We start from the raw sequence: 22,815 nt of genomic DNA, 5'->3' as shown, positions 1-22,815 counted from the left end.
TCTTCTGTTTTATATGTTGTGTTTTATGTACCATTGTTTGTCTGTTTTTCTTTTTAACCACGACGTTGACACTTTATTTTCGACTTATGAATTGGTATATCCTTCTGGTATCTTTCGTCTCCCTTTTCTAGTGTTTTAAATACATAATTGGCAAGAAAGTAATGGACGTTTATAAACCAGCATTCTCATAAACAGCATTGTCCTTATAAATTAACATATTGATATTGTATCTGTCCTCGAGGGTACCCAGGAGCAGACCCAGGATTTTAGAAAGGGGGCGTATAATTTGAAGTTTGCCGAGTGGAGCGAGGTGAAAAAAGGTTGGGTCCTTTCTTCATAAAACACATAAAATAAGTGTAAAATGCACTTTTTTGACGCTTCCTGACATGGGGCATACATAGTTTATAGTTAAAGTGTAAGCGTTGGGATTTTTTGATGCCGTATTCTCCCGCATTAAAGGTCTATTATAAAATGATTGCTATGTACTAATATATTTGATTTTTTCAGTCAAAATAAACATGGACAATTTTCGTTTGTTGTATGGCATGAATAAAAACAAACATTTTTTTTATCCAAATGTTTGGTTGAAATGATTTTCCCAAGAAATGAGGGTTTCCGAATCAATCAAAGGTTACGAATGAGTCTGAAAGGACAAACGGAGACATAAAGGCCACACCAAGCAGCAGGTTACAGCCGGGCCTTGAAAAAAGTATTCAATATATCAGTTCGTTGAAACAGACATTCAGGTCGGATAGGTGACTACATAACACCACCCAAAAAAATGACGCCCGTTTTTTATTCATAATGCTCTTTGCTAGTCCACAACTGTGATGGTTCATAAATTGCTTGTTGAACGGTTTACTTTATGCCCTATTATGAATTCCCTCTTTTCCCAGTAGCAGTACACATTTCCCGCTTTTCAACCAGGAAGATCTTCTTATCAGTAGTCAGAGATTACTGACAAAAGACGGAAATGTTCCAATTATCTCAACTACATGCAATCTTGTCCTCTTTTCCCCGAATGTGACTTATCGAATTAGACTACTAGTATCATGCTTTCATGTTTTGCACTCATTAAATAACCTACCAAGCAATACAACTTCCTGATAACGCAAGTATTTATATCTTGAAGAGCGAGAACCAGAAGAGTATCAATTACATTTGGACGTCACTCGGAAATGAGGTTTTTAATAATTCTCTTCATTGTTGTTTTTTGCAGGGCAGAAGTAGACGAAGATGTTCTGAAAAGGCTTAACAAGATGGAAACAGAGATTAATAAACTGACGACTGAGATGAAAAAACTGGAGAACGAAAACATGATTTTTAAAGCTGAAAACAAGAACCTAAAAGAAGTTAACCAGAATATGCTGAGAAAAATGAACAAGTTAGAGGATTTTATGTTTTCAATTCTTAACGATACTACCCATAGCAAGCGGGTTACAACTATAAATCGTATGTATTTACTTATTTGCAACATGATTGGTAATTTTTCCTTTGATCTTCTAGTTAGTTAACTGCAGTTAATTTTAAAGGAATGATTTTTGGCTTGGATACCTGTTTTGTCGTGTCAAAATTTACAATAGTCTAAAAATATATTACTTAATGTTTAGTATTTTTTTCATTTCATTAAGGTCTTTTCCCGTATATTGATCATGAATCAAACAATTGTCCCTGGACCTTACACGCATTCAACACACGACCATTGCAATCAATAAACCGATCTTTCCCTAAATTTTAGTAATAAACGGAGATTTTTCAATACCTTCATAATTGGTATTAGGAAATGCGTAAAATTTGCAGTATGTTTTAAGAAATCGTTGCATAACTTTTCATTAATGGAAAAATTTAAAATAGATTTATATCCAATCTATGCAATTGAGATATATAAATATTTATATAAAAGAAGATGTGGTATGATTGCCAATGAGATAACTCTCCACAAGAGACCAAAATGACACAGAAACAGCAACTATATGTCACCGTACGGCCTCAACAATGACGGGTTCAACAATGGACAAAGCCAATACCGCATAGTCAGCTATAAAAGGCACCAAAATGACAATGTAAAACAATTCAAATGAGAAAATTAATGGCCTGATATAGTTAAAATCATTGTTCTAATTTTCAATCTTTTGTTATTGGTGTTGGTTTTGTTAACCTTTAAAATAAATGGTTAACATTCGATATTTCTTAACCAACAATCAATTCACAATTTGAATATGAAAATAAATTGGTATACCTAAAATTGAATACAAATACACAGAACAACAAAACTGCTGCTAAGAGGGAAAAAAATTTAACAAACTCAATTCCGGATGCAAGAAATAGTAGATTCGGAAACGAAAATCAACTTAAGGCAAACGTATAAATTCGAGTCTAAGATATTCAAAATTAACAAGGTTTCTTTAACTTTCATAATTTAAACCGGTAGGTGAAACAAATTCAAAGGGACATTTATAATACTTCTTTTTCAGTTACTTTGGAAAATAGAATTAAAACAATGACAAAAACAATGTCAATCTGATTAATGAGAAGTTCAATTAACAAGATCATGTGGTATACATAGAAAACCATGATTTCTTACCAAATGTACACCCTTTTCCAACACTCAAACAATCGTTGAATATTGTATCCAGTATATAAACAACAACAAAAAATCTGTCTTTCCTTATCATTTGCAATAAAATGTTGTGCTAACAGTTTCTTATCATTTGACATTGGATTCAGCAATTGGAATCTCAATTGTTTATAGTCCGAGGGTATCATCATATCAGTAGTCAATACTGACAGGGTTCATAACAAAATTTTCAAAATTTTTAGGTTTGTAAATTATGAAATTATAAAGAAACTCAGGTTTCAACTCCCTCAGGCAAAGCTGGCCTTATAAGGATTAGGCTTACACTTTAAGTTGTTTTTGATTAAACAGTCCTTCAACTGTTCCTTTTTGTACATCCCTGGCTTTTAAATATTTGATTTTGAGCGTTCCTGATAAGGATTTAATCTAGAAAGGCGCCTCGAACGCATTAAATTTATACGTGTTGTTTTCATTTTTACAGCAAGAAATGTGGCTTTCCATGCAAATATGGTAGGACGTAAAAGTTTACATGATAATGAAGTGCTGCATTTTGATCGAGTCAACACCAACCTAGGGAATTCATATGATGAACACTTAGGGGTATTTCAATCCCCTACTCCGGGTTACTACGTATTTTTTGTACATTTTCTTACATATGTACCAAACACTTTAGAGGCACAAATAGTGAGAAATGGACATATAATTCAAAATGTCTATGCAGGGAATAGGGGTTCTGCAGGCGCTAAATATGTACCAGGTTCCAACTTAGTTATCATTCAGTTGAATCAAGGAGATAGAGTATGGATTAAAGTTCACGACCAGTACCACGGCATTGTCGACGTTCTTGATGGTCCATGGTGTACATTTGCTGGATATCTACTATATCCTGGAATATAAACACAAACAAGAGATATCGTACACAATGTTTTTACAAATAAAATAAAGAAAAAAAAGATATGATAACTCGTGAAATCGCCAAAATATGTAAATTAAGCGTTATCCTTCAACCATGATCACACATTTCTTTTTCTTGAAAAAATAATTTTAACATTTTACATTCATTGTTTATCTCCTCCAAGTTAATTGACTTTTGGAAGTTTCGGACTGTTATGGTTTTGATGTTTTCAAGTGAATAGTTTGCAATGATAACAAACCTTGTTTTGTGTACTATTGTTTGTCAGTTTATCTTTTTCATTTTTATCCATGGCGTTGTCAGTTTTTTCCCGACTTATGAGTTGGAATATACCTTTGGTATCTTTCGTCCCTCGTATTTTAATACAGAATTGGAAAACAGTAATGTACATTTATGAAACAGTATTCTCATAAACAACATTGCCAACAAAACATAACATTTGGTTTGTGTTGTTTATTCTTTTGTTTTCTATGTTGTATCATTCATGTATTTGGTTTTCATGTTATATTTGTTATTCTCGTGGTGTTTTGTCTGATGCTTGGTCCGTTTCTGTGTGTGTTACGTTTCGGTGTTATGTCGTTGTTCTCCTCTTATATTTAATGCGTTTCCCTCGGTTTTAGTTTGTTACCCCGATTTTGTTTTTTGTCCCTGGATTTATGAGTTTTGAACAGCGGTATACTACTGTTGCCTTTATGTATCATGTGTGCTGTTGTTTTTTTTGTCTTTTTCATATTTAGCCATGGCGTTGTCAGTTTGCTTTAGATTTATGAGTTTGACTGTTCCTTTTGTATCTTTCGTCCCTCTTTTAATATTAAAGCTGTTTTTGGAGGGTGTCACACTCTTTACTCGTTCAAAACTGTGATGGTTCCTTCATTACCTGATGAACGATAAATTTTATGCCCTATTATAAATTCCCTGTTCTTCCAGTGGCAGTACACATTATCCGCCTTTTCAATCCCGACCTTCTCCGCAGCACTAGTTAGAGTTAACTGACAAAAGACGGAAATGTTCCAATTATCCAAACTATAATCCCGTCTTCTTTTCCCGAAACGTGACCTTCTGAATTAGACTGATCACCGGGTTTGAACTTATTTGTAATTCTTATCCTGCTGATCGTTATAGAGTTTTGTTCACCTGATTCAGTATCTTCAAAACCGCTATGAATAGAGAAAATCTGACAGTAAAGGGACAGAAATGTTAAGAATGTTTGGATCTGCTTACAGACATTCAATGCCAAAAAGGCGATTTTTTTTATTGGAGTCATTGCCCTTAATTGATGAAATTTACCGATTCGTTTTATTTTTGCCTTGTATCTCGAAACTTTATGATAGATACAGAGAAACTGACAAATAGCAACGATTATCAACAAGATATAAGCTCTACAAACAAGTAAACATTGCTGAAGGACGCTTACGGGTGCGGGAGTTCCTCGCTACATTGAAGACCCATTGGTGGCCTTCGGCTATTGTCTGCTCTATGGTCGGTTGTTGTCGCTTTGACACATCCCCCATTTCCTTTCTCAATTCGCCGTTTCAGAATCAATGCATCCTGGGTAATATTTTCAAAAGTGTACACCAAAAAGTCCTGATTGGTTAAAAATGTCAATAAAAATATAAACAATGAAAATTTAACCAATGACGTGGCCTTATTTTCATTTTGGGGTACGAACAATGAAATTACCCATGATTCTTTAGATTCTGAAACGGCTAATTGTATTGCCTAAATTGGGCGACGCCTTCTTATTTTAGTTTTTTACCTTTAAGGGCGAATTTCAGTAATGCGTGTTTGCTTATCATCTTGGGAACTATAATAGATAGATATACATTTAACTGATCTGAAAGACCAGATCTACAAATAAGCCAGCATAGACAAATTCTACAGACAACTCCTTTTTGGAGTTTTTGGCATATAATGAGCAACTTTTATGTTTTCCCTATTACATTGAAAACTATTTGAGATAGATTGACGTTTTGAATGACAAAAAGATTAAAAGGACGTAATTTACAAATGAGTCAAAGATTGATGAATACATAAGACTTATTCACTTTTACTGGAATAGCAAAATTTTGCAAAAGTGTTATTAAAACCTTTTTTATATACATGTGCTTTATCATGTTACTATAACTTGTACTTCCTGTCAAACCAGTATTCATTATATACTCTTTTATTGCACCTTTGGTTACCATGTTGTGTTAATGTAAATATGTTCAAACTTTTATTGTTTGTTAAAATGTTGTACTAATAGTTATCAAAGGTACCAGGATTATAATTTAGTACGCCAAACGCGCGTTTCGTCTACATAAGATTCATCAGTGACGCTCAGATCACAATAGTTAGAAAGCCAAACAAGTACAAAGTTAAAAGCATTGAGGACCAAACATTCCAAATAGTTGTGCCAAATACGGCTAAGATAATCTATTCCTGGGATAAGAAAATTCTTAGTTTTTCTAAAAATTCAAAGTTTTGTAACAGGAAATTTATAAAAATGACCAAACCATTTATATTCATGTCAATACAGAAGTACTGACTACTGGGCTGGCGATACCCTCGGGGACGAAACGTCCACCAGCAGTGGCATCGACCCAGTGGTGTTAATAGTTATCAAAGGTACCAGGATTATAATTTAGTACGCAAAACGCGCGTTTCGTCTTCATAAGACTCATCAGTGACGCTCAGATCATAAAAGTAATTAATCTAAACAAGTATAAAGTTGAAGAGCATTAAAGGCCGAAATTCCAAATAGTTGTGCCAAATACGGCTAATATAATCTAGTCCTTGGATAAGAAAATCCTTAGTTTTTCTAAAAATTCAAAGTTTTGTAACATGAAATTTATAAAAATGACCAAACCATTGATATTCATGTCAACACCGAAGTGCTGACTACTGGGCTGGTGATACCCTCGGGGACGAAACGTCCACCAGCAGTGGCATCGACCCAGTGGTGTTAATAGTTATCAAAGGTACCAGGATTATAATTTAGTACGCCAAACGCGCGTTTCGTCTTCATAAGACTCATCAGTGACGCTCAGATCATAATAGTTATTAATCCAAACAAGTATAAAGTTGAAGAGCATTAAGCATTCCAAAACGTTGTGCCAAATACGGCTAAGATAATCTAGTCCTTGGATAAGAAAATTCTTAGTTTTCCGAAAATTCAAAGTTTTGTAACAGGAAATTTATAAAATTGACCAAAACATTGATATTTATGTCAACACAGAAGTGCTAACATACCCCATGTTTGAGCTTGAGCGAAAAGAAAGGTCTTATGTCATATGACTTATGTCTTATGTAACTAAATAGAAGATAATACTTCTTTTGTTCGCTTTGGAGATTTCTCATATGGTCAAGTTATGGACTAACTGTTCACAGCTTATTTCGGACCTGTGTCTGTATTATTCTGAGTTACAATTTAGGACTAAAATCAGCAAAGACCAATCGAAACAACAAATGATACAAAACAAATAATAATGCTTTTAGACATTTGGATGATATATTTGCTCTCAATAATAACGGCACCAGTACGTTAACTAAGATATTTATCCTGTTGAACTAACTTTGAATAGAGCTAATATTAACAATGAACATACCCTTTCATGGATCTTGTTATCTATATAATTAACGGGATGCTAAATACTCCTTTTTTAGATGGTGACGTTCCCTTGTCACCTTCTGATGGTGTTTATACTTCTTAACTTGTTTGATTCGCACGTGTATGTAGCAGCGTATTAGATTTCAACGAAGGAAATCTATATATTACTGTAAAATTATTTTTACAGCAGGGTTTTTGATTTCATAAACTAGTCAAAACATTTACTTAATTTTACTTAAAGTACAAGGACACCATTCGTAAATATAAATCAACATGCAGACGTATTATACGTTATATTCCACATCCGATCTTTTATAATAATATTATTTACAAAGCACAAAAAAGGCGGCATTCACATCAAAAGCTAAACAAACCTTTTAAACAGACTTAAAAGAAGGGAAATAGTTACGATACTGTTTTCATGTCATAAGATATGACATATTTTGGATTCAAAATTGATTCACTAATAGGGTCTTTGCATCGGAATTAACACATTTATTCCAAAACCAGTTTTTGGCATGATATAAGTTTTGTTTTTCTCGCATATTTCATGATGGTATGATATTAAACCCCTAAGGACAGGAATTGTGCTTGATATTCATATGATGAAGACATAATATTTCAATCAGTTTAATTGAGGTCTGGAGCTGGCATGTCAGTAACTACTAGTAGTCTTTTGTTAATTTGTGTATCATTGTCATTTTGTTTATTTTATTTTGTTACATATTCTGACATCGGATTCGGCCTTACTTTAAACTTAGTTTTACTGTGCGTATTACTTAGTGTTTCTTTATTCTACATTGTCTAAAAGTATAGTGGTAGGGTCACAAAACATGTTTAACCCCGACGCATTGTTGCGCCTGTCCCAAGTCGGGACCCCAAGCCTTTGTTAGGTTTGTATTATTTCCAATTTTAGTTGACATATATATTTTGAAGTTTAGGATGATGGCCATTATCACTGAACCAGTACACAATTTTGTCCAGGGGTCAGCTGAAGAACACATCCGGGTGCGGGATGTCCCCGCTGTGTTGAAGACCCATTAATGGCGTTCGGCTGTTTTCTGTTCTTTGGTCGGGTCTTTGACACATTTCCCATTTCCGTTTTCAATTTTACTCAATATTCTGAATATTTCTACCCTCTAAGATTTTTCAAGTTTATTAACATTATTATCTTTTTCAGCCATGTTGGTTGACAAGCTGTGTCGGCACAAAACTAGTGTCTGGAGGCTGTCTTTGAATCCTTCCAATGTGAAAGCTCTGACGACAGCAGATAGTAGTTCATTCCATATATGATTGCTGCAGATTTTGTATTCTCCTACTACCTTACTCGAGAATACAAAACCACCAGCTATCACATTTTCCATCTGCAATTCGTTACAGCTTTCACATTGGAAGGATTCAAAGACAGCCTCCATACACTTGCTTTGTGTTAGACATTTCAGTTTTAATTGTATATATTACCACAATGGCTTTTAACCGGATTTGTGTACATAGTTTGTTGGAAGTATGTTTCCTTTGGTCAAGTGTAAATAGTAATTTGCGATAATACACCAGAGGTGGTATGCAAAATATTGGAAGAAGAAGAAGGCAGACACAAATGTAAAGAAAAAGATATCATAAGAATGTTTGTAGCTCAGTATGGCTCCTATTGACCCATTAGTGTCAGATGAGAACATTTTCGCGACCATTTATCAACGAAGACGGGCGACTGATGGATGATAATAGCTCACTTCGGCCAGGTGTGCTAAAAATGGGAAATTTCATTAAACCTGACAAAAATAAACGCTCAACTATATCAACCAAAGCGACGAACGGTAAATAATTGTCATATTACTGACTCGATACATGCCTTTTTTGTAGAAAACGACAGGTTAATGTTCATTCGACCCTATAGTTAAAACGGCTACGATTTTTTTCACCTCAAAATTAACTTAGAATACAGATAACTCTGTGCATCTGGAAAAGTTTAAATGTATAGCATGGCCTAAATAAATGTGCAATTTCAACAGATAAGGCGGTGTCACATTATTCTTATCTTGAATTGTTCACCTTGTTTGTTAAACGATTTGCATTTATTGGAATCTGAAATGTTTTATTCCATAATTTTCCTTTTATTTGCATTTTGCAGGTCTGATGATGTTGGGGATTTAACACAACGTGTTGATGTTCATGAAACGGAGATGACTCGCCTTAAGTCTGAAAATGAAATGTTAAAGGATATAATCAAAAACATTATGACGAAAATAACCAACTTAGAGGACAAGATTAATGGAACAGTCCACAATAAGAGAGTCACTACAACCAACCGTATGTAAATATAGTTTATTATTTTTAAACCCCTAAGACAATGTTGACCTTAGATGAATTTTGCTTTTTCCAGTCAAACAGCTCTCCTTGTGAATAGTTCTTTTATATATTTGGTTTTGATGGTGGTTAATCTAGAAAAGCGCATCGAAGTTAATTTGAAGTGTTTATTTCATTACACCGCAATGTTGATAAATAAAGCACATTTTTTTGTAAAGCATTCGTTTATCCACAAGTACAATTTTCATTGACAATCTTAAGCTTGTATATATAAAAAAAAAAACGTTTGGAGAAATCCTTTAGTTGAAATTGTTTCTATGTTCTAACTTTACAATTCCTCGACAGAAACAAGAATATTCGTCTTGTTATGAAGGAAATGATTGCCACTGGAAGATCAGCTATCACAATCCTTAGTCAAATACAACGTTTAAACATTAATGTAATTTATTAATCAGAAATTTATAATGATCTTTTATTTTCCATTTAATTTTCACCGCCAGAAAAGAGATTTGATCTGAAAAATCAGCATAAAACAAATCCAAAGATTGAGTACTTGTCAACTTCACAATTTCATAACACAAAGTAGATGATGCATTCTCACAATTAAAAAAAGCCTGTCTGCACAATATAAAAAAGTACAAAACAATTCTGGTACATCACGATTAGCCATGGAGTTATATTACAATGACGTTTGAGAGTGTTCAAAAAAATAATGATGATCCTTGCTTTTATTTATTATTTTTTTACTTTTTCAGCTGTAAATGTGGCTTTTCATGCCAACGTTGCTGGAAAAATAAGTTTACATGATAATGAAGTTCTACACTTCCCAACTGTCAATACCAACCTTGAAACTGCCTACGATGGAAACACGGGTGTGTTCGAAAGTCCTTCACAAGGTTACTATGTATTTTTCGTACATTTTCTCACTTATGCACCAAAAGCGATTGAGGCTGTTTTAGTTAAAAATGACGCTCCCATCCAAAATATTTATGCAGGAACAACAGCAACGCAAGGATATGCCCCTGGATCCAATTTGGCTATACTTGAACTGAATCAAGGAGATAGAGTTTGGGTCAAAGTTCACGACAAATATCACGACACTGCTGATGTTCTTGATGGGCCGTGGTGCACCTTTGCAGGATTTCTTCTTTATCCAACATTTTGATCAAATAAAATCGTTGAAATGGCTACATTTTTGTTTAAATGAATCATACCAGGTAACATGAAATACTTATATAAAAATAGATGTGGGGAATATGTTTTATTTTTAGAGAAATCCTAAGACATGGACAACCAAAGAAGAACAATACGTTTATATTAAGCTATTAAACCAAGAGTTCCAAATGATGAAGTTGAAATCATCCCTTCGTAAATTTTACGGACACCATCACGAATTGGTTGACCGCACCGTTATGGAATAATCGTTTCACAAATGATATCGGATATATTCCTTACGTCGTAACTACAATCCTCTTCCCTTTCATGAATGTGACCTACCAAATTAGACTATTTACCGGATTTGTTATCACATAAGCAACACGACTGGTGCCACATGTGGAGCAGGATCTGCTTACCTTCTGGAGCATCTGAGATCACCCCTAGTTTTGGTGCGGTTCGTGTTGCTTATTCTTTAGTTTTCTATGTTGTGTCATGTGTAATATTGTTTTTCTGTTTGTATTTTTCATTTTTAGCCATGATGTTGTAAGTTTAATTTTGATTTATGAGTTTGGCTGTCCCTTTGGTGTCTTTTGTCCCTCTTTTATACCGTTTTATCACATTCGTTTTTTTCGTTTTTCGTTTAAAGTTTTGTTCATCAACCTAAAAGATAGTTTCTCGTTTGAATTGTTTTACATTTCAAATAATAATTTACAATTGCATTATAAAAATACATACTGTTTTACCGCTAAAATTAATACAAACTCTCTGCACAATTGCAAGGTCGATCGTAACAAAAGTACCAAATTTAAAGTATACTTCACTTTTGTTTACTTGTCGAAAGCCTAACTGTAGATGAGAGTGAATTCAATAAATTCAAATTACAATGGAATAAAATATATAACATATAGGTTTATCTTTATGTTACTCGCTTGATTAATTGTTAAAACTTAAGACAGTCATTTTACCAGAAATAGGAAAAAAAATAAAGGCAACAGTGGTATATCGCTGTTCAAAAGTCACCAATCGATTAAGAGAAAACAAATCCGGGTTGACAATTAAAACTGATGGAAACTCATTAACTATAAGAAGAAACAACAGAACTAAAGAAACACTGACACAAAAACAAATGAATAATAAGAGAGTCACTACAACCAACCGTATGTAAATGTGATTTAAATTTTAGCGTACATGACTCGGGTATTCGCTTTAGACACAACCCCTATTTTGACAAACGTGAAATGTTCTGTATATATAAATAACACATAACTTAGATGGTGATAAAGCGGATTATCACCCCGAGAAAGCATTGTAAGCAGAAAGATAAAACCTGCATTACCATTCTCTTAACTATGCGCTATCTAATTTGTTATAACAAAATGTTCTGTTACTACTGTCTATCAAAATTCAAATAGAAAATAATAAACTTTGACGTCTTGTTCATGCGAATCCGTATAAGTACTTAAAAAAGCGCACAATTGATCAATCTCCTCTGTGAACGACAATCAATTTTTTGTCAAATGTAGTGTAAATTATCGCCCTCGTATAAACCAATAAAAAATCTGACATGAAGTATGACATATAAAGCGATTTAACCCCTCAGGCAAGGTTGACCTTAGATGAATAAGCCTACTTTTTAAGACCTCTACTAGTCAAATAGCTCTCCATGTGTTTATGTCAGTTATATAATTGACTTTTAAATGTTTGGGTTTGATGAAGGTAAATCTAGAAAAAGTGCTTCAAACACTTGAAATTTTAAGTGTTATTTTCAATTACCATGCAAATGAAAAAAGAACGGTATGTTGAGCACAATTTTTGAAAAGTACTCGCGTATTCATGAACGAGTCAAATCTTCATTTGAAAATTTTGAAATTAAAAAAATAAATAATTTAAAGCTTAAAATACAAAATCAGGAGAAATCATTTAGTTAATGGTTTTAATATGTGGCATGTTTCAAAATTCGTAAAATAACATATTAATACGTCTATGCAATCCCGAAACGGATACAATAATTTAACAAAACGAAATTCAGTGTCAAAATATGAAAAGAAACCAACACTCATTTATTCGTCCTGATATTTGCCATTGGACGACACGCTATCACCAATTTATCTTCCAATTAACACTTATGCAAATACAACACTTTACCATTATGCATTTTATTTATTAAAAGTTCATATACACCTTAACTTTCCATTTAGTGTTCCCTCTATAAGATCATGGGTTTAATCAGGAAAATCTGCTAAATCACAAATCAAAGTTTCAGCACTTGAATCACTGATGGTGTTAAGAACATCCATTCGACGCTTAAGCCATATTTTCTACTGAAAAAAGACCTTTTTGATATTTCTGTTGATAAAGAAAAAAATACTTAGCACCGAGGATGAAACAAATAATTAAGTGAATCGTTCCTTCATATATTTTTTTAAATGATCAAATGTTAAAAAAGATTTATCAAAAAGAATATGATAAACGCAATGTATTTAAAATAACACATCTGCTACAAAAAAATGAAAAAAAAATATGCTAGTATATAACAAACACAGCCATGGATTTATATAAGAATCTATTTATTAATGAATTATTAGTGTACATGATAATGAAGATCTTCACTTCCAAACTGTCAACACAAACCTTGCAAGTGCCTACGATGGAAGCACAGGTGTGTTCAAGAGTCCTTCACCTGGCTACTTTTCGGACATTTTCTCACTTATGCCCCATAGGCGATTGAGGCTGTGATCGTCAGAAATGGCGCATGGATCCAAAATGTGCGTGCAGGAACAAAAACAACTACGGGTTATGGCACCGGATCTAATATGGTGATAGTCGAATTGATGCAAGGAGATAGAGTATGGGTCAGAGATCACGACAAATATCATGACATCTTTGATGTTCTTAATGGGCCATGGTGCACATTTTCTGGATTTCTTCTTTATCCTACATTTTAATCAATTAAAATCCTGGAAACGCCCCTGGTTTGTTTACATGATTTATGCCAGGAATTATTTGATTACCAGTGAAAGTGATACTAGGATGAAAACTCATTTTATGGTCATAGCTACTCTTAATATCAGCACAATCTGCAAAATTGGCGAAGGAAGAACACAAATTTATTTCCGCTAATGTGCATATTAAGAATTGATGTGCTAATATTTAGAGTAGATATGAATATATATATATATCTAATTCTAAATAACAGCCCAACAAAGTAAGATAAGTAAATCTGCAGAACAATTTTGTTGTTCTTCCATGGATTGGATTCGAACTCATGCTACTGAGATATCGTGGCACCAAATCGCCTTGCACTGTACCCGACGCGCTAGACCACTGGACCACCTAGGCTGTGCTAGCTAGAAATGGCGCATGGATCCAAGAGCCTAGGTGGTCGAGTAGTCTTGATCTGTAAAAATTTCATCCTCATGTTTTATATATCATGTACTGTGTTACGATGCTCGAATAAAACTGACGAGGAAAGGTAACACCCAGCCACCATAACGCTTTGTATTTCAGAGAGAAGAAGAGCTTGATGTTTTATAACTTGTACACACATGCCTTTATAATATAACAAAGTTTCCGTCTGTACTTTCCAGTGATATTGCCATAAATGTCATGATACCGTGACTGCTTGTCACACATTATGAGAATGACTTTATTTGCTATGTATGATCCTTTCAAGGTCTACATTTTAGCCGGACATGGTTCACCTGACCTCGACTTTATTGCATGGATTAGTTTTCAAGGTTATCAAACGTTGTATGTTCAATTCAGCGTCGCAGATATTCTAATGAATACGTCAACTATAGTTGGTGTATGGAGTGATTGTAAAAGAGGGGCGAAAGATACCAGAGGGACAGTCAAAGTCATAAATCGAAAATAAACTGACAACGCCATGGATAAATATGAAAAAAGACAAACAGACAAACAATAGTACACCTGACACAACATAGAAAACTTAAGAATAAGCAACACAGACCCCACCAAAAACTGGGGGTGATCTCAGGTGCTCCAGAAGGGTAAGCAGATCTTGCTCCACATGTGGCACCCGTCGTGTTGCTCATTTTATAACAAATCCGGTAAATAGTATAATTATGTAGGTTCATTCATGAAAGGGAAGAGGATTATAGTTACGACGTAAGGAACATATCCGATATCATCAGTGAAACGGTTATTCCATAACGGTCAACCAACTCCAAATTTCAAGTTCATCTGACGAAAGATTTTAGACACTTTTTAAACAATTAAGTGTCTATTTTAGTTGATTCAATAAGTATATTAAACGATTTTAACTGATTTACTCATTAAAAACGCCCCGATTCTAGCTTAAATATGAAAAATCTATCAAATATGCCAAAAATTGTCACTTTTCAGATGTTTTTTGTCAAAAATAAAAGTGGCCGCATCCGTGTTCATCCTCAACCTTTATATATGTTATGTATTATCAAATACAACTTATATTTTAATATTAAGAATGAACACGAATGCGGCCACTTTCATTTAAGACGGAAACCGTCTAAAATATAACTAAAATGCTAAAATTGTGAAGATTTCAGTAATTTAGCATGATTAAATGATGCTAGTACCCGATATCTGTGCATTGTTTTGTCAAACACAGCCCATATTTATTTAGCAGAAGCATTCTCCTGTTCAATAAATAACTAAAAGTATACATTTTAACAATTTTGTAAAACTGCTATATTTTGGGGCCTAAAAGGGGTCTTACTGAACCTGCTCCTTTACGAATGGATGATTTCAATTTCACCATTTGAACTCTTAGTTTAATAGCTTCCTTGTGAGCAGCATGAAAAAATGTTCGAAATACCCATGAAAAGAAGTTTCGAATAAACTCATCATAGATACCATGATTTAAATTTTGCATTTTGCACCAGACTCATTAGTGACGCTCGAATGAAAAAAAATTCCAAATAATGTTCAAGAGGATTTAGGACCCCAAAATCCTAAAAGTCTTGACAATTACAGATTTAAGATAATCTAGTCCTGGAATAGAAAAACCTTAGTTTTCAAAAAAGTTTTGTAAACAATTCATTTAAAGTATGACAATATCAATGATAATTCATGTGAACACAAAAGTGCTGACTACTGGGCTGGTGATACCCTCGGCGAACAAAAACACCACCAGCAGTGTAATCGACCTAGTGGTTTTAAATAAACTCATCATTTAGGCTTGAGTCCGGCTGAAAAATTGAGAAGTCTACTTATTAAAAGCATTACCGTTGTCACTGAGGTAGTCACTTACAGCTTCTAAAAATGGTCACATGAGCAAAGGTCAATGGACATAACCTTAGGACTAAACCAAAATTTAGCTCAAACAGATTTTACTCTTTAACAAAACGACTTATAATATGTAGGAGCATACTTTCCTGGAGAGGAATCCATGAGCTCATAATCATTGACTCTAAATTACTTATACAAAGAAAGAGGAATAAAGCCAACTTGTTTGTTACCGGATTTTTTTCTTCAATGATTATCTGCATCATATTCATTCATGTCAGCAATTTTCAACTTTTTGAATAACAAGTCTTGACACAGTAAAGTATGCGTCATCCCTGACCATACTGAACGAAACCTAGCAAAGTCATGAAATCAGATGGAGCATGTACTCGATGAGGTAGAGGAGACAGGCACATCCTAGTACTCTGGATCTTTGGAAATCACATGACTTCTCAAAGCTTCAAAATGACCTACTTTATGATCACCACCCTCTCTATGGACAAATAAACAACCTTCTGAAGCAGTTGGAAAACTAATGAAATATCGGAATAATTCAATTTTGGATGTAACACGGCTTCTGATGTCATGTGAACGTGACGTTATCCACGTTTTTTCATGATTTACTCTGGAATCTAAAATTAAATCATACTGTAAAATTTGTTCTGTCTATTCGAAATAACATAAAAAATGTGGTGCACACTTTAAAATAACCCGCTATGCGTGTTATTCAGAATAAATAAATATTTATTTAGCAATACTGGCCAGAACTGTCATGTATTTCTTTCGAAACTGTGAAGACTTGCTAAATGAAACCATTATTGATAAACATTGATAAATGTGATGACCCGAAGATGAAAAATGTTATTTTGAAATACACAAGATTGAGCATAAGAGCACATAGATCACTGTAGGAGTAGTTATGAAATACCTCTTATGCAAGTAAATACTACAAAAAGGTTAAACTATGTCCCAAAAACAAATATTTATCAATGAAATATCAAAACCCTGTTTGAGTATATGCTCGGTGTAATGTAGTCACGTAATTGCGGCCATATTTGAATCTGAATTATTTTTCCTAATTGGTAATTAATCGATAGAAAAAAGTTATTTTTATTGTATTACTTTTCTATACGATGAGCATCATGTCATTACTGGAAAATTCGTTTCATTTTTATGATTTTTTTAAAATTTGCATTTTCAACCAAAAAAAAACCCCACAGGAGACATATCTAGTGTTGTTCCTCTGTAAGACATACTATAGATCCTTCACAACAACGTCTGAGAATTGTGTATCAGTGACAAACACGTACATGACACTTGTTAGTGCAAAACATAATCATCCTTTTCAAAAAGTTCAAAAGTTCGATTGAACTGATCTAATGGAAGATACAGTTCGATATTAAAGAAATGGAAATGAGTTATGTCGTTATAATACTTTTATTTGTATTTTTTTGCAGGTCAGACGGAAATGATAAATTGCTTGAAAGAATGAATGCACTTGAAACACTTATGTTGGATATTAGAAATGATAATGCGATGCTCAAAGAAAAGGTGTCGTCCTTAGAAACTGAAAACAAAGAATTTAAAAACACGATTAGTTTTCTGAAGAAGGACAATGAAAAATTCAAGAAGATTGCAAATGTTTATTACAATGATGCCAAACATGGAAACGAAACTTTTCCTAACAAGCGAATTACTATTCCCAATCGTAAGTTTTTGTTTTTCAATTATAGATTTTAGAGATATCATACATTGTGAATTTATAAGAAGTCAACAGCTAGGGCAAACTTTTAATTGAGTATTCATACATGTATAATCTTTTAACTGTTAACAAAGTCTTTGTAAACTAAATATTCAACAGTTGAATTAAAAAAAAACTGAATGTGCATTGATTAACATTTTATGTTAATCACAACCGAATTCATGAGTTGTGCTAATTATAACAAGCAAGACATTATTAGTTGAATATTTTTGAACTTTTTTTTCCAGCAACTAACGTGGCTTTCCTGGCAAAAGTACGGGGATACATAGGTTTAAATGACAACGAGGTCATTAAGTTTAACGATGTCAATTTAAACCTGGCAAACTCATTTGATGGCAATTTAGGTGTGTTTCAAAGTCCAACTACTGGATTTTATGTCTTTATTGTTAATTTCCTTTCGTTGCAATCAAAGTACATAGAAGCTCAAATAATAAGAAATGGCATATCAATTCAAGACGTGTATGCTGGTGATGAAACCCATTTTGGATTTGGATCTAACATCGCAATAGTAGAGCTGGAAAAAGGAGACCGAGTATGGGTGAAAGTTGATCGCGGATTTCATGACACTGGTAGCATTCTTGATGGACCATACTGTGCATTTGCCGGATTTCTGCTATATCCTAGTCTAGAATAAACGCATAAATTCATATATCTTTTGTTTTGTTTTACTATCAGTTCTGCTGCTAGTCTGATATTTTTTTATCCAAACATTTTATCATGGGTATACCAGATGAAGGATATTGAGCAACACGTATTGAATTTGTGTGCACACTTATCAAATGTTGTTTTATTAACACTGGATGTCGATGCTTAATTATTTATTATCAGGTCTCTCGTCACGATTCAGATTACACATTTTGTGTATAAAAATGTGTACTTGGTGCTAGAATTAACAATAATTGCAACTCCTAAGCCAAAGTTGATCTTATTAATGTTTGGGCTATTAAATGAAGATGGATTAAAAATCTTACACATTATACATTTTTGACTTTCCAAGCTTATGTCGCGAGCGTACTTTGATAAAATATGTGGTGTACATTGGCGTTATAACTATTTTTATCTGAGCGTCACTGATGAGTCTTATGAACACGAAACGCGCGTCTGGCGTATTAAATTATAATCCTGGTACCTTTGATAACTATTTACACCACTGGGTCGATGCCATTGCTGGTGGACGTTTCGTCCTCGAGGGGTATCATCAGCCCAGTAGTCAGCACTTCGGTGTTGACATGAATATCAATTATATGATCATTTTTATAAATTTCTTGTTACAAAACTTTGAATTTTTCGAAAAACTAAGAATTTTCTTATCCCAGGAATAGATTACCTTAGCCGTATTTGGCACATTATGAGTCTTATTTAGACTAAACGCGCGTCTGGCGTATTTAATTATAATCCTAGTACCTTTGATAACTATTAGCCAACCCATATGTTCGTATGCTAGTCGCATGTTCGAAACGTTTTTAATAATTATTCTCTGTTAAATAAATTCATCATTGATACCAAGATTGAAAAAATTTATTTGCGCAATCTGACGCGCGTTTCGTATACAAAAAAAGACTCGCCTATTCATGAGGTTGAACTGCCTTAGTATTTCAAAAATGTAAAGTTTTGTAACTGTTAAATTATTCACATTTTAGACTCCTAAGATTTAGGGCTTACACCTATATATTGTTGATATGCATCATGTATGTTATTATATAATGCGTTTGTGACTGAGTGTTGCTGTCTCGTTGATAGATACGCTTCATCTTTTTGTTCACATCTTAGCAGTTGAATATTGGAGCGAAATCGCTCAAAATTATTCTCTGTGTGTATACATCACAGGTTTTAAATTTTTTTATTCGTCTCGTTTGTGTACTTTTTTATGGGTTTATACTTTCTTAAACATTCATCGTCGAAATATAATAAACCATTATTATTTTTTTCTAATTATCTGTGATGTGTTTCGTAGACATTTTTATTTTTTCGTCATTCTTTTGGTGTTATTAGGCTAGTCCTCTCCCTAGCAACATACAGGTGTATGAGACACTCTTGATATATAAATATGTAAGAGCCAAACAGATAAAGGGCTATGAACCAGTCTATGAAATTATCTGTTTTTCTTCGAATCACATTTGTTTTTATTGCCCACGTTCGGTGTCGTCTCTCTGTTTTAATCAAATAGTTTGGTTGTTCCTATAATATATGATCGACTTTATCATGAATTTGAACCCATTGATTGTATCTACTTAATTCATGTGTTAAGAACCTATCTGATCTGATCGAAGATTTAAAGGTCAATGTCGAATCCAAGATTTATGAACTTTGGTGTACAAATTTAGTCTTCTATATAACAGATAATTGTTTCACAAAGGTAATAGACGGTACTTACAATGAAAAAAATAACACCTAGTATTTTGAAAGCCTGAACCTAAAACAGAGTATAATTGTTTCATATCTAGACCACCTATACTTGAATATAAGGACTTAATTACAAATCATATCAAACCATCAGTATAATTTTTTTATAAACTGTTTTATTGATAATTTCTCTTGCCATAAACATCCTGATGATTTCTCTTGCGATAAACATCATGTTTGCAGACAACAGGACCTGTCTAACCTTCCGAGCTAATGCAAGCTTTTTGATGGAAGATCGTGGTGCTAAGACTTCTCTGAAGTTCTCTGTGTATTGCTTTTTTGACTATTGATTAAATTTCATAGTTCTGATCATGTTGTTGGCTTTCGTTATTTGACTAAATTAAATGACTTTTGATAGCCCGTGTGTCTTGTGGAAGTTATTTTGACACATGGATGAAAAATAACGCCACTCTAGAAAATATCAGATTTTTTAAAACTTGAACTTGGCAAGGGTACCATGCACAAAATCTCCCACCTCAGTAATATCGTGCCTATAAAATTTATTTCAGTTAATATGAAACAGCTCACGTCTACTTTCTAAAAATTTAATGTATTTTAGTGATAATTCAATGTATGTTTTAAGATTAATGTATGAGGGTATTCGTTATAAATGCTAATAATCAAAAAGAATTATATAAATATATGAATAAAAAGTTATGCAAATCTCAGATAGATGTAAGTAGACGTGCTTTGATAATGACCACATGCACTTGGCTCAGAATTTTTTCCCTATATATTTTTAAATATTAAGACAAGTACCTGTGTTTACTACACATGCACTTTTCTTCAAATCTCCCTAGGTAGAAATTATTAACTTAGATTCTATTTGTATTCTATAAAAAACTTCGATGAGTAATTTTGACATCAGACACACAAGCTTTCAATATCATAAATTTTTCATTTTAAACTTAACAAAAGCATTTTTTCTTTTGAGAATTCTAGATTTTACCGTGATAACCAGGATTCTAGAACACGTTGGTTCAGGTGTTATAGTTACATTATCCTTGAAGTTCGAAAAAAAAACCCTACAACTCACCAAACATTAGAGAGCTAAGCAAACATAACTGATCACAAACATGTTCACACCCGCTACATTGTTTATGAAATTGTCCAATGTATGCTGCCTGTAATTCAGAGGATGTCATATGTTCATGTCTGTCATATTTATTTTACGTAAATTGTATTGTCATAAATTTAGCCCTAAGTTTTCTTGTTTGAACTGTTTCACATTTTCATCTCGTGATCTTTCAAAACTGACTACACATAAAGGTAAAAGTGGTATGTAGCGGTTCAATACTTAGTCATTAATTGATTTAGCTGAAACAAATCCTGGTCAAAACCAAAACCGAGGAAAAGGCCTTTGTTAGTCTTGTATTTTTTAGATTTTAGTTTCTTGTGTACAATTCGGAAATAAGTATGGTGTTCATTATCAATGAACTAGTATATTTTTGTTTAGGGGCCAGCTGAAGGACGCCTCCGGGTGCGGGAATGTCTCGCTAAATTGAAGACCTGTTGGTGACCTTCTGCTGTTGTTTTTTCTATGGTCGGGTTGTTGTCTCTTTGACACATTCCCCATTTCCATTCTCAATTTTACATCAACTATCAGTTGAAACAACGGAATAATAGAATTTTTGTCAATTTTGAAAGCCGTAAGGTTGTCTTTTATTGCTTAAATTCACTTCATTTGAGCTTTAACGTCTCATTGGTAATCATACCACATCTCCTTATTTGTACAAGACATGCGTTCAAAAGAAGTAAAGATCGAAAATAATGAGATGTAGTTAACTAAAGCATTTTCCAGCAATCACCATTAAATTTATATAAATTAATTTCATTATTCATGAATGTAGGACAGATAATTTTATAAAATTATATGAAGTTTATATGAGACTTCGTAGCAAGCGAATGAAATAAGTAACAAGGTTCACAGGCTGACGATTTTCCACGTGCCGTATAGAATTAAATATATCTTCAGGGGCCTGTTGTTCAGTGATTGTCGTTTCCCGTTTTTTATATAGATAATACCGTTGGTTTTCCTATTTAATTGTTTTACACTAGTCATTTTAGGCCCGGTTTAGCTTGCTCTTCGTTGTGAACTCCGCGTTGAAGGTCGTACTTTGATCTTAATTGTTACTCATGTACATTGTGACTTGGATGTAGAGTTGTCTCATTGACACGCATATCACATGTTCTTATTTATTACTAGTTTATAAAATTTGTTCCGATTATCAGTACAAATAACATTTTTAGCTATATCTAAGTTTTCTCCCTTAACAATTGAAAAATATTTACCTGGACCCCCAGCCTGGATCAAAGATAAAAATATGACCGATATTTATAGTACATTTAAGTCGATTTCTACTTCGTGTCATTACGTACGAATGAAATTCAATCTTTCGCAATTTAAAATTAACATGATTACTAACATTAAAAAACAAGAAAGTGTTTTTTCTTCGAATATTAAACTTTAAAATTTTTGTCTTTGAATAATAAACTTGGATTTTTTATCCTTTGAGATCTTCTGAGAAACCATGTGAATTTAGGAAATCAAGAAGTCATAAATGAGGACGGAATTTGTGAATACCTTGACACATATTTATAACGAACATTTATTACGTGTGCATTGTGCACTTAATAAATGTATGGCAGTCCAGGTATCATTATACATAACAGGAAGGTTATTGTGTAAAAAGTTTCTGAGTAACACATATAAGTGTGTCTATTTCTACGATATGGTGGTCTTATATGGAATATTTAAAGTTTAATGAGACTTTGGGTTTTTCAGTGCTTCCAATTATACGTAAATATCTATTTCTACGATATGGTGGTCTTATATGGCATCATATCAGATGAATTTTTAAATTTGATTGATACTTTGGGTTTTT

At 33.3% G+C, this 22,815-nt stretch overlaps 2 protein-coding genes and 1 long non-coding RNA gene across 3 annotated transcripts; all 3 read left to right on the top strand.

The window, feature by feature from the left end:
• The first annotated feature begins 1,122 nt into the window (after window positions 1-1,122).
• On the top strand, window positions 1,123-3,540 carry LOC143078149 (complement C1q-like protein 2). Its single transcript, XM_076253108.1, has 2 exons — window positions 1,123-1,452; window positions 3,057-3,540. Exons 1-2 carry the CDS (start codon window positions 1,179-1,181, stop codon window positions 3,470-3,472), a joined length of 690 nt encoding a protein of 229 aa, XP_076109223.1. The 5' UTR covers window positions 1,123-1,178; the 3' UTR covers window positions 3,473-3,540.
• Window positions 3,541-9,113: 5,573 nt separating this feature from the next.
• LOC143078148 (complement C1q-like protein 2) lies at window positions 9,114-10,569 on the top strand. Its single transcript, XM_076253107.1, has 2 exons — window positions 9,114-9,384; window positions 10,137-10,569. The coding sequence occupies exons 1-2, from the start codon at window positions 9,165-9,167 to the stop codon at window positions 10,544-10,546; spliced, it is 630 nt and encodes a 209-aa protein (XP_076109222.1). The 5' UTR covers window positions 9,114-9,164; the 3' UTR covers window positions 10,547-10,569.
• A 6,569-nt stretch (window positions 10,570-17,138) lies between these two features.
• On the top strand, window positions 17,139-18,176 carry LOC143078147 (uncharacterized). Its single transcript, XR_012979074.1, has 2 exons — window positions 17,139-17,473; window positions 17,755-18,176. It is a non-coding gene; the product is annotated as an uncharacterized LOC143078147 (long non-coding RNA).
• The last annotated feature ends 4,639 nt before the right edge of the window (window positions 18,177-22,815 follow it).

The sequence above is a fragment of the Mytilus galloprovincialis genome, chromosome 6, assembly GCF_965363235.1.
Source record: "Mytilus galloprovincialis chromosome 6, xbMytGall1.hap1.1, whole genome shotgun sequence".
In the NCBI taxonomy this organism is placed as follows: domain Eukaryota; kingdom Metazoa; phylum Mollusca; class Bivalvia; order Mytilida; family Mytilidae; genus Mytilus; species Mytilus galloprovincialis.
Note: the sequence above shows the minus strand (reverse complement) of the source record. Positions and strands in the feature narration are given on the sequence as shown.